Raw genomic sequence first — 13,090 nt, 5'->3', positions numbered from 1 at the left:
CTCTGGCTCCCATTTTTAATTTTTAATTTTGAGTTAGGGTCCCAGGCTGGGCTTGAATTTGCAACCCTTCTCATCAGCATCTTGGTGTCCTGAGATTATAGATGTGTACCACAACACCCAGATCATGCAACTTTTTTTTTCATGCAACTTCTAATACTTTTTTGTTCTGTTTTTGTTGCAGAAAGTTATTGGATGGTACAGATTCCGGCGAAACACACAACAACAGATGTCATACAGAGAGCAGGTTATCCATAAGCAGCTCACCCGCATCCTTGGTGTGCCCGATCTCGTCTTTCTTCTCTTCAGCTTTATCTCCACTGCCAACAATTCTACTCATGCTTTAGAATATGTTCTCTTTAGACCAAATCGCAGGTAAAGAAAGCTTTCCCACCCGCCTCACATAAAGAGAAAGATGTTGGCACATGTAATTGAGATTTGTCACTTTGAGAATGTGCGCTATAATGCATTTTACCACATTCTATAATGAAAAGTTTTTATTGTTCTCTTTAACTGGTTCTTTTTGTAGTTAGAGAATGTATTTTGTCAGTCATTTGTATAAATTAAAATGCTTTTTGGATCAATAAGGATTAGTAAGATGTGTATTACACATAAATTCTTATTGGTGTAAATGGTGTAAATTGTTACTGCTTCTCCATAGTCTGTTATGTATTTTTATTACTTCAGAAGTTTGATTGTAATTTTAGAACATAGATTTAAAAGACAAAATTGTAAAATCGATCCACCTGCTGGTTAATGAGGGTTTTGCATTGTAAACTTGTTTAAATGAAAGATGTGTTGATGTGATGATGTTAGCTGCGTATAGATAGCAGAAGGCTTTCCCTCTGGGAATTCACTTGTAGAAGAAAATATTAAATCAGTATCGGTGAAAAAATTATTAATCACAGGCTGGGGATTTAGCTCAGTGGTGCCGCCACCTGCCTCATAAGCACAAGGTCCTGAAAAATTATTAATGGTTAACTTTGCAAGATTGTATTAATAGGTATATTTTAGCTCTTGTCTGTTGCTGTGGGGATGTAAAGATGTATATGAACTCTGCCCTTAAGGAATGTGTAATCAAGTTTATTGCTAATTCATGCATCCTTGAGTTGTTTGACAAATTAGGTGGAAAAGGACACCTTCTGTTAGTTTACCTATGACAGACCAAGAATGCTATTATCCTTTTTTTGTTTGTTTGTTTGTTTTTCCAGTAAATGGGAACTGAACCCAGGGCTTCTCACTAAGCTACACTCCTAACCTTTTTTATTTTGAGACAGGATCTCTGTGCTGGAACTTGAGATCCTCCTGCCTCAGCCTCACAGGGTGATAGAATTACAGGTGTTCACCACTGTTCCCAGCATCAAGCCCCATTTTAAAAATAGTACTTTTAAAGCGCAGCATGGTGGCATGCACCTCTTGTTTCAGCACTTGGCTTCAACCCCTTTCTTAAAATTTTTTTGTTTTTGTTTTGTTTCATTTTTTGAGACAGGGTCTCACTATGTAGTTGAGACTCTTCTGGAACTCACTATGTAGCCCAGGCTGGTCTCAAACTCACAGCAATGCTCCTGCCTCAGCCTCCCGAGTGCTGGGATTACAGGCATGTGCCACCATGCCCAGCTGCTTTCTTAAAATTTTTTTGTTTTTGTTTTGTTTCATTTTTTGAGACAGGGTCTCACTATGTAGTTGAGACTCTTCTGGAACTCACTATGTAGCCCAGGCTGGTCTCAAACTCACAGCAATGCTCCTGCCTCAGCCTCCCGAGTGCTGGGATTACAGGCATGTGCCACCATGCCCAGCTGCTTTCTTAAAATTTTGACTTTAAAACTAATCACGGTGACACATACCTCTCTGCAGAAATGTGAGCCCATGAGTTTGAGACCAGCTTTGTCAACAGTGAGACTGTCTCAAAAAGCAACTAAAAGGGCAGTACTTTCAACTTGACCTCTTTCTCAATTTTTCCAATAGGTATAATCAAAGGATATCACTTACTATTCCCAATCTAGGCAATACTAGCCAGCAAGAGTACAAAGTGTCTTCAGTGCCAAATACTTCTCAGAGTTATGCCAAAGTTATTAAAGAACATGGGTAAGTAAAAAGGTAAAATAAGAGATGAGTGACCCTCCTTTTATCACATATTTTTTAATGTATGGAGAATTGTAAAATCAAGTTTATTATAACTAATATTAAAGAATGCAGAATAGTAGTTCTCTAGACCACTATCACCATATATCAAAATTTTATTCTTACTCAGATGATAATTTACTTTCACTATTTATCATATGCCATGATATTTTTTTTTAATAATTGATACAAAAGTCTAGATAAGGTGTGTATATTTCTCAGGTCCTAAAAGGTGAATGTAGCCACTGAAAAATGTATAGCTTTTTAAATATGGTTGAATTTGTCTGGGTGACATGGGTTCTTTTTTATTTCTCCTCTGTAAACATAGGATAGGCATGTTATGCTTACACAGTTGCACCTTGGAGCCATAGCAATTAATGAACAGGTTAAGGTAGAAGTGATAGGAAAAATACCTTTCAGGTTTATGTAGTTTTAATAACTGACATCCTTCTGTCTGTCTTCTAGTACTGACTTTTTTGACAAGGATGGAGTAATGAAAGACATCAGGGCAATTTATCAGGTTTATAATGCACTTCAGGAGAAAGTACAGGTAATTGACTTATTTACTGATTCTCATTTATATTGCTTAAATACTTGTAATATCAGATCTGAAGAGTAGGTATGTATGTCAGCCCACGAAAGCCTGTCTCACTGAGGTAGAGATCTGGAGTATATTATGAATACTACTGTTTTAAACATTTTTATTGTAGTATTTTTTTCCCTAGATAAATGGATTCTTAATTTAACGAACACAGCTGTCTCCAAATTTTATCTCTGCTTCCTCCACTCTAGTCCTTGTACTTTTGCCCCTGCTGCCTCCATTGAGTGGGAGGTTCACAGTGGCGCCTGTTCAGTTTTACTCTTTCATGCAACAAATATTTATGGAATCATCTATGAGCCATATTCCAATCTAGGTGTTGACAATACTTTCCCATATTCTTTTCATCATTCCCTATTAATGTTGTTAGGAGTGGTTTGCTTTAAACCCTGAGCACAAAGGAGACTTTGAAGTTGCCATTGAGGACAAGGAGCAACATAGTAGTTGAGGAAGCCATTCTAGGCCTGGAGAAAGCTTGGTTTTAAGCAGCCCTGAAGGGTGGGGGATTTAGCTCAGTGGTTCCGCAGCCTGCCTCGCAAGTGCAAGGACCTGAGTTCAATCCCTGGCACAAAAAAAAAAAAAAAAAAAAAAAAAAAAAAAAAAAAAAAAGAAGAAGCCGTGAGGAACAGAGAGAGGAGTGAAGGCAACATCTGAACAAGGCAAAAGCAGATTGAGTGCAGCCTGAACAGAAGGAGAAAATATATTAGGGCAATTTCCAGTGTCCACATTCCAAATTAGGCTCAGTGTTTATTTCACAGTGTAGGGAACTCAGTACAGGATCTCTGGTGCCAGACTTACATTTGGGAAGTTTCTGGTATTTCTGCTATGGAAGGAATGTGCAGTGGGAAACAGCTTTTTGCCCTGAATTCAATAATCATGCCATTTTCTATCTGCTCTGGCCAAAGGACTTCCAAGTGGCTGGTACACATTTCCTTATTGATTGAAAAGGACAGCTCTGAAAACACCAATATCTCAGAGTTCTGGGGTTTTTGTTGTTGTTTGTTTGTTTGGTTGGTTTTTTGAGACAGGGTCTCACTATGTAGTTGAGACTGACCTGGAACTCACTATGTAGCCCAGGCTGGTCTCGAACTTACAGTGATCCTCCTGCCTTAGCCTCCTGAGTGCTGGGATTACTGGCGTGCACCACCATGCCCAGCTCAGAGTTCTGTTTTTTTGTGGGTTTTTTTGGTACTGGGGATGAATTCAGGTCCTTGCACTTGCAAAGCAGGCGCTGGAACCACTGAGCTAGATCCCTGGCCCAGAGTTCTGATTATTAATGGTTGGATTACATAGACACAATCTTGGAGTTATCTATCATTTTTTCTGTTTTGTTTTATAAATTTTATTTTATCCCATTCCCTTCCTCAAGCCCCCTCCCTATGTACAAAAGCTTTGTTTCCATTTTTTCCTTGTCTCTTTCTTCCTCCCTCCCGCCCTCCTCCCTTGTTCCCCATCCCATTTGAATGCTTTCTTCCCAATTCCCAGCATCCATTATACATCTCAGTTCTTACTGCCACTCGGTTTCTCACACCAGAGAAACAATGTGGTATTTAAACATGTGTGTCTCATTTATTTCATTTAAGAGTATAGTTTCAAGGTCCATCCATTTAGCTACAAATGTCTGAAGCTCATCCTTTATGGCAGAGTACTATTCCATTGTGGAAAAAACCACATATAGGGATTTAGCTCAGTAATGCTGTGCCTGCTGCAAAATCCCAAGGTCCTGAGTTCAATCCCCGGTACCAAAGAACCCCACCCCCACCCCACAAACCCATATATCTTCTTTATCTACTCATCGGTTGATGGGTATTTGGGCTTTTTTCAATATTAGGCTATTATAAACTGTGCTGCTATAAACATGGCTGTGCATATATTGCTGTGTTATGATGTTTTAATTATTTCAGGAAGATACCAAGAAGAGATACATTTGAGTCAAATGGAACCTCTAGTTTTGTTTTATTTATTTATTTATTTTTTTAGAAATCTCCACATTGATTTTCACAGTGGTTGCACCAGTTTACACTCCCAGCAGTAGTGGAGAAGGGTTCCTCTTTCCCCACAGGCCCTCCAACTATTGTTATTACTTGATTTCTTTCCTTTTTTCTTTTTTGCGGTATTGGGGATCAAACTCAGGATCTTGCGCAGCACCACTAAGCTAAATCCCTGGCCCTTTGCTTGATTTCTTGATAGCAGCCATTCTTTTTTGGGGAGTGGGTATGGTACCAGGGATTGAACTCGGGACCTTGTGCTTATGAGGTAAGCAGTGGAATCACCAAGCTAAATCCGCGACCCAATAGCAGCCATTGTTTCTGGAGTAAGATAGAATCTCAGTGTTTTAATTTTCATATCTCAAATGACCAGTGATGTTGAATATCTTTTTATATATTTATGTGCCTTTTCTAATTTTTTATCTAAGAAGTGTCTATTTCAGATGCCCATTTTTGCATTGGCTGTTTAAATTTGGAAGGGTCTGATTTTTGTTTTTTTTTTTTTTTTAGTTTTTTTATATATTCTAGATAATAGTCCTTTATCTGAATAGCTGGTAAAATATTTTTCCTGGTCGTTACTCTGTTGGTGGTTTCACTTGCTGTGCAAAAGCTTTTCAATAAGATGAGGTCCCCATTGTTGATTTTTTTGTAGTATTTTTCATGCGATCTGAGTTTTGTTCACGAAGTCTTTGCCTACTTCTAATTCCTCAAGTGGTTTACCTATTCTCTCTTCCATCGTATTTAGCGTTTCTGTTTTAATATTTAAATCTTTGATCCATTTAGATTTTAGGTTAGTGTATGGTGAAAGATATAGGTCTAGTTTCTTTGGCACGTGGAAAGCTAGTTTTTCCAGCACCTTTTTTTTGGTACTGGGGATAGAACTCAGGACCTTGCACTTGCAAGGCAGGTGTGGTACCTCTGAGCTAAATCCCCAGCCCTGTTTATCTGCTTTCTAACTTGATAAAACATTTTTTTTTTTTTTTTTTTTTTTTTGTACTGGGGATCAAACTTGGGACGTTGTGCTTGTGAGGCAGGCATCAGAATCACTGAACTAAATCCCCAGCCTGATAAAACATCTTGACATGTCTGGGGATGTAGCTCAGTGGTAGAGCTCTTGACTAGTACACCTGACACCCTGGGTTCAATTGCAAGTACCACAAATTAAAAAACAAAACACTACACCTGGGCTTTCCAAGAATTGTAACAAGGCCTCATGTTTAGATTTGAAGCTAACCTTTCTTGTTGTGACTTTTTCTCAGGCAGTGTGTGCAGATGTAGAAAAGAGTGAGCGAGTTGTTGAATCTTGTCAGGCAGAAGTGAATAAATTAAGAAGACAAATCTCTCAGAGGAAAAATGAAAAAGAACAAGAAAGAAGTAAGTTTCTTTTCTGGGTTTTTTTTTTTTTTTTTTGTACCGGGGATCGAACTCAGGTCCCTGCACTTGTGAGGCAGGCACTGGAACAACTGAGCCCAAGAAGTAAGTTTCTTACTAATTTTGTTCCATATCAGGGAAATAATACTTACTTATAATTTTAGTCATATTTTAAAATACCAAATTATACATTAAATCACATGAGTTCTGTACTTGAAGCCCCAAGTGAACATGGTTGAGAAAAGGCACTCAAAGTGATATCTGATTCATTTTTACTGCTACTTTTTTTTTTTCTTTTTTCTTTTTTTGGTACCAGGGATCAAACTCAGGACCTTGCACTTGCGAGGCAGGCTGTAACACTGAACTAAATCCCCGGCCCACTGCTACATTTTTCTAAAATAGTCAGAAGTACAGATAGGGAATCAAAGTAGTTGAATCAATAACAATAGAATAGTTCAATAAATAATGGTACAATAAAAATATATAAATGGTAATATAAAAATATTTATAATTTGTCAAGTTATAATTAAATTTTTTTAATTGTACATATAATGGAATAGTATATAGCTATCGCAGTGAATTTAAGTAAATATCTAATATATAGTCTAATATTTGTTGTAATAGTAACATTTTTTTCCTTTGGTGGTATTGGAGATACCTTGTGCATTCTAGGCAAGTGCTTGAGCTATACCTTCAGTCCCTTAAAACATTTTAAGGGTGGGCAGGGGATTTAGCTCAGTGGCATGACACCTGCCTCACAAGCACAATGTCCTGAGTTTGAGTGCCAGTACAGGGAGTGGGGGCACACTTTAAGGGTATATAGACTGATAGATGTGGGCACTTTTGAAACATTCCTGAAACTGGTTAATTGTGGTCCGGTACCTGGAAAACTGGCTAGCATTGGGCTTTAATATATAAGTGAATTGACAGGTGGCTGTAAAGAAATGTGGTATTTGATGTGAAGCTATCAAGGAAAAATCCCATACTCACACCTTTTAAAGGTGCTAAAAGTTGTTTCAGTTTTATCCTTCAGTCCCAAGTTTTTGAGGACAGTGAGACAGGAGGGCAAAATTTTGCACAGGGTCTGGAAGAATGAGTCTCAGGATCTACCTTTCAGAGCTTCGCTTCTAGTTAGATCACTTAACCTTTTTTGAGCTTGGTTTCTTTGCCTATATAGTGGAAACAAGCCAGGCATAGATGCTTATACTCCCAACATTGGGAGGCTGAGGCAATAGTCACACTCTTGAGGTCAGCCTGGATAATGTAGCAATTTAGAAAGACCCTGTACCAAAATAAAAAACAAAAGCCAGGTGTGGTGGCACAGGCCTGTAATCCCAGCACTCTGTGAGGCTGAGGCAGGAGGATCACTATGAGTTCGAGATCAGCCTGGGATACATAGTGATGTTCCTGGTCAGTCTTAACTACATAGTGAGACTCTGTCTCAAAAAACAAACAAACAAAACATAAAACAAAAAGGGTTGGGGAAAAGCTCAGTGTGAAGGCCCTGGGTTCAAACTCAAAAACCATTTTTTGAAAAGGAAACAAGCTAGATATGATAGCACACACCTGTAATCCCAGCACCTGGGAGGCTGAGGCAGGAGGATTACTAGGAGTTCAAGGCCAGCCTGTCAGCTACTTAGTAATTTCAGTGCCAGTGAACTGCACAGTGAGAACCTGTGTCAAAAAAAAAGAACAAAAAAGGAAACAATGATAACACCTCAGAAGGTTGTTGTGGGCCTTAAATGAATTAATGTATAGGAAAATATTTTGTAAATTATAACATTCTACATTTATAAATAATAGTAATGATTGATTTGGCCTTGCTTCATTTTCAAGAACATCGAGGGTGGTATAATACATTGAGAAGAAAAGCTGTGAGAATTTACAGTGTTATGCTATTCTTCGTGTTTTCACTCAGGATTGCAGCAGGCTATGTTAAGCAGACAGATACCATCTGAAAGTCTGGAACCAGTATTCAGTCCTCGGATGCCCTATTCTGGGTTTGCAGCTGAAGGTAGAAGTACATTTGGGGAAGCAGAACACTCTGATCCTCCTCCCCCTTATTCTGATTTTCACCCAAACAATCAAGAAAGTACTCTGAGCCATTCTCACATGGAAAGGGGTGTCTTTATGCCTCGACCTCAAGCCGTGGGCTCATCCAGTTATGCTTCCACCAGTGCCGGACTCAAGTATCCTGGAAGTGGAGCAGACCTTCCTTCCCAAAGAGCAGCTGGAGACAGTGGTGAGGAATCAGATGACAGTGATTATGAAAATTTGATTGACCCTACAGAGCCCTCTAATAGTGAATTCTCACATTCAAAGGATTCACGACCCACGATACAACCTGATGAGGACCCCAGGAACACTCAGACCTCCCAGATTTAGCTGAACAAAAGAAACTCTACGTAGGACTGTTTTTCAGAATTGCTTTTTGAGAGTTTGTTGACTCAATCTGGGGGGAGAACTGCTTTCTCAGATACCGTGGCTCCCAAGGGGAAAGTCCTTGTGCACAGAACTTTATGTAAGAGCATCCTTCCGCTGGTTCTTCCCTTTGGACATAGTGTGCAGGTTTCACAACAAAATCATTAAGATAATCAAATTGTCCTAATTCTGGTGCGATTCATGGATGTACTGGTAAATGTAGGAAAAATGAAACTTTATCAGTGTAGTTTCTGTTCTTTAAAATAAATTGGAAATTAGAGACTAAGCACAATTAGTCTATAAATGTTCTATAAATCAAAAACTTACCTCTTGCACTATCATGCCTTGAAATTTACTTTTTCAAAAGGAAACAAGTTTAGCAGCAGCCTTCAAAGAACTTCTGTGATGAGCCAAATTCATCTTTGTGAGAAAAGAAATTTTGTTAATTCCAAGAAGCCTGATTAGAACAAATCAGATATACTACCTTCTCTTGTCTGCATGACTTTGTGAGATCAAAAGAGAGGGCTTTGTTTCAGCTTTTTTCTACTAGCCTGATATGTATTGTCACTTAAAATGGTTGCCTTTTTTTAAAAAACAAATGTAGAAATACTAATTACCAATAAATAATCATCCAATAAGTATATCATCAAATAAGTTAATTACTTTTCTTTTGGTGGATGACAGTGATTGTCGTGTTGCACTAGCACATTATGGTCTCTGTTCTGGAGTCTTAGAGGAGGGACACACAGCAGTGGATAACAAAAAGGAATTATGTGCCAGACCTGAGTTTTATGATGAACAGATTCCAGACACAGTGATTCAGTTGAATTCATATATAAGGGATATAACTCAATTTAGATCTTCTGACAAATCCTAGTGTTAGTTTTATTTGTGGAGGAAAGACATTTAATAAACCATTTGGTAATCTTTGTGAAAAATATTTGTTATTTTTTAAAGTTGCCATTTACGGGATAACTATGGAATGTGTAGAAACTCTGTTGGGATGCACTTATATTTTTATTTAATTGATTACTACTTGTTTTGTAGTTTTGCCCGGAATGTGTGAAAGCACTAAGACATTCAAGGGTATGTTGGACTTCTGGTTTTGAAATGGCATTTATGGGTCAGCCCATGAAGTTAATGCTTGGAGCTTAACTGCCTTTCCTCTATACTAGTTAAAACCTATAAAAAAAAAGAAGTTGTTAAAGAAGTTTAAAATCCAGTTTCAAAAGAATAGTTTCACTTTATAGGATAGATGTTTACTTATGAACTCCAGTTCCAAAACTGAATCAGACAATATAATATGGACTTGAAATGCTAAGACTGCCATTCTTTGGATATGTACTCCTTGGGGTCTGTATTTTAACTGTTCTCCTGGTTTTGTTGGCCTTATACCACTGCCATTTTATTTGAATTGTTGCAGATTGTTTATCTGCAGATGTGTTCCAGTTTTTATCAGCATCCTACTAGCAGCTTCGGCACCAGTGTGAATTTTCTTTTTTTAAGTGCTATTGCCATCTCTTCTGTTCACATTTTGACATTCAGGAAAATATTTTTATTTTTATGCCATACTGAAATCTACAATGTATATCTGACAAAGCAGTTAACTGTGACAATAAAAACTTATTTAATCACAATACAATTGTCTTAATATCTATATCAGCACCTGCCAAGATCTTGTTTTAGTGGACTTATTCTGGCATTTCATAGTAGATAAGAGTTTTAAAAGGGCATGAAAACTCATCTCAGATTTCCATATAGACTTTTTGTCAGGCTGATTTCAGGAAAAATCCAAGTACCCAACTTACTAAACTAATCCTGTGGCTTTTAGGCAGAGGATGTTGGCTACCAAGTTACCTAGAGGACTAAGTATCAGTTGGATATAAAACTAAACATCACAAAGGTCCCTAAGGGTTATCATTCCCGGGAAAAACTGCTCATTTAAAATTAACTCTCAGTCTGGGTTACCAAAAACTGAAATGCAGAACTTCATTCTGTGAGAGAATCTTAGGAATTGAGGGATCACCTTAGAACAAGAACTTGCTGGCCAATGAGTGTGTTCTGGATTCTGGGGAACCATTCTAGTAGAGTGAGAAATTTCTTCTAAAATCTGAGATATCCTTTTTTCAGCAGAAATTTATTCTCTTCCAGCTATTCAAAGAAAAGACTGGATAATTTAGAAATCTGGAAATGCTTCATTGTATGTGCATGTTATAATTTTTAGAGTGCAATCAAAACATGGAAATCTCATCCCAAACATTAAGGAGATAATTTCAAAGTTCCAAACAGAAGGACAGTGCCACTAACTGCTTTAATAAAATATTTAAATTGATTATCTTTAAAAAAGAAGTAACCAAAAAGAATCTGAAGCCAAAGCAAGGTATTATACGCCTGTTATTCTCAGCTTTTCAGGAGGCAGAGGCAAGAGAATCACAAATTCAAGGCCATCCTGGGCAATTTAACAAGACTGTGTCTTAGAATAAAAAATGGCTAAGGGTCAGAGATGTAGTTCAGTGATGCCATGCCTGCCTGATAACTGCAAGGTCCTGAGTTCAATTCCCAGTACTGGAAAAAAAAAAAAAAAGAATAAAGGCTTGGGATGTAGCTCAGCAGTATCTAGATTCCATCCACGGTACCACACGTGTGTGCACATGCACACACAACAGAAAAGGAAGTCTGGGAGATGAGAGTCGTAGAATGTAAAACATGTAATGGCAGTGTAAATAGTAATGGTTATTAACTGCATTCTGGGTCTGATTTACTTTAAGTTTTATTTTAGTTGGTAAAAGATCTTCATCCTTTTACAGTTTTCTGCTTCATCCTTTCCCATAGCAAACCTGAATTCTGCCAGACAGGAAGCCTGAAGGCAAATGGTCCTATAAATGTGGTGCTAATAAATAATGCAAAATGTTTACTTTTCCAGTTTATGACAAACACATTTCTGAAAAGTCCTGGAATTTTGCTTAACTGTCTTCCTTTTTACACTGATTTTTGTGATGTCCTAAAAAAAAAAAAAAACCCAACCAAGACTCAGTACATGAAGTACACTGAACTGGATTACTCTGCAATGATCTAATCTCTGGAGCCTGAGATGGGGGCACCCTCTAGCAGTGAGGCCTTGGAACATCTGCAGAGAGATGTCCCCTTGAATGCTAGAATTATATCCTGGTCCAGAAAGTTGTACAATTCTTAGAGAAGTCACCTTTTATTTATGCAAAGATTTGTCAAAACAAAACCCATTGCAGTTTATTTCTAATAACAAAACACTGGAAACAGCTTTCATGCTAATGACAGTAAAATGGCTAAATTTTGGTACATTCCTCAGAGGAAACAGTTTCTGCAGTCATTAAAAATTAGACAGGGCTGGGGATTTAACTCAGTGGCTCTGCTCGCCTGCCTGGCAAGTGCAAGGTCCTGAGTTTGATCCCTGGTACAAAAAAAAAAAAAAAAAAAAAATTAGACATCAGAAGGATTTCATGATAGGGAAAGAAAAGATGTTTTCTATGTACCAAATGAAACTTGAGTTTCCAAATAACGTACTCTATGATCTGGTTTTTGTGGGAGGGAGGATTTATTATTTAGGATTGTTCTTCATAGAAAAAAATTTGCAAGTTATTCACTTTAAGTGTTAATAGTGTCACTGGATCGTGACAATAAATGTGAATTTTCTCCCATTTTTCACTTATTTGCACTTTTTTCCCCCAGTACTATTTATTGAACCTAAGGTCTCATACTGAGCGATATCCCCAGCCCTTTGTAAAGCTATTATTATTATTTTGATACTGGGGATTGAACTTGGGATTCTGCGCTTGTGAAACAGGCAGCAGAACCACCGAGCTAAATCCCTGGCCCTGTAAAATTCTGTTTTTTGAGACAGGGTCTCAATTGCCCAAGCTGGCCTTCAACTTTTGATCTTTCTGCTTCAGCCTCCTGAGTATGTAGCTGGGATTACAATCATATACCACTGTGCCCAGCTCACCTAACTTTTTGCAGTGAATGTTTGTATAGTAAAATTTCAGAAATGGTAAATCATCAATTGTATGAATTATTTCATACATACTACCCTAGAGCTAGTTCTAGAAACATTCTTAGTTCTCTAGATCTCTTTACGACATTCCTCTTTTTCAGCCTTTGAAATCAGCCTTTTTGGTGATGCTAACTTTCCCACTAGCCTTTATTTCATTCCCAGATAAAGCTATATACATTTTTATTCTTTTTTTGTACCGGGGATGGAACTCAGGACGTCGAGTTTGCCAGGCAGTACTTAAATTTTGACACTGATTTTTTTTTTTCCTACTAAATCTAGAGCTAAGGACTGGGGATTTAGCTCATTGGCCTTGTGCCTGCCTCGCAAGCATAAGGTCCTGAGTTCGATCCCCGATGCCCCGTACTGGGGAAAAAAAAGTCTGGAGCCAATTCAACTTTTCTTAGTTCAGAATCCATTTCCTAAATTTCCAAGAAACAAGAAAGGCCTTCAGAGTTTGAAGGAGCTTTAAAACTAGAGGAATTATTTATGGTATTTCTCTGCGGCAAAGGCGTTTACAACATCATACATTAGTCTTAAATCTAAGACTGCTTTTCTTGATCTTGTGGA

General features: G+C 37.9%; 1 protein-coding gene across 1 annotated transcript in view; it reads left to right on the top strand.

Moving 5' to 3' along the window:
• Positions 1-10,127, top strand: part of Abraxas2 (abraxas 2, BRISC complex subunit) — a 31,082-nt gene extending 20,955 nt beyond the window's left edge. The window contains exons 5-9 of the mRNA XM_010621241.3: positions 182-372; positions 1,963-2,082; positions 2,584-2,668; positions 5,964-6,078; positions 7,994-10,127. Of these exons, the coding sequence (XP_010619543.1) occupies positions 182-372; positions 1,963-2,082; positions 2,584-2,668; positions 5,964-6,078; positions 7,994-8,460 (978 nt within the window). The 3' untranslated portion in view covers positions 8,461-10,127. The remainder of the gene's footprint in view (positions 1-181; positions 373-1,962; positions 2,083-2,583; positions 2,669-5,963; positions 6,079-7,993) is intronic.
• Positions 10,128-13,090: the final 2,963 nt, after the last annotated feature.

Source organism: Fukomys damarensis, unplaced genomic scaffold, assembly GCF_012274545.1.
Source record: "Fukomys damarensis isolate Sample0158 unplaced genomic scaffold, DMR_v1.0_HiC HiC_scaffold_8, whole genome shotgun sequence".
Lineage (NCBI taxonomy): Eukaryota > Metazoa > Chordata > Mammalia > Rodentia > Bathyergidae > Fukomys > Fukomys damarensis.
This window is presented reverse-complemented; position numbering and strand designations above follow the sequence as displayed.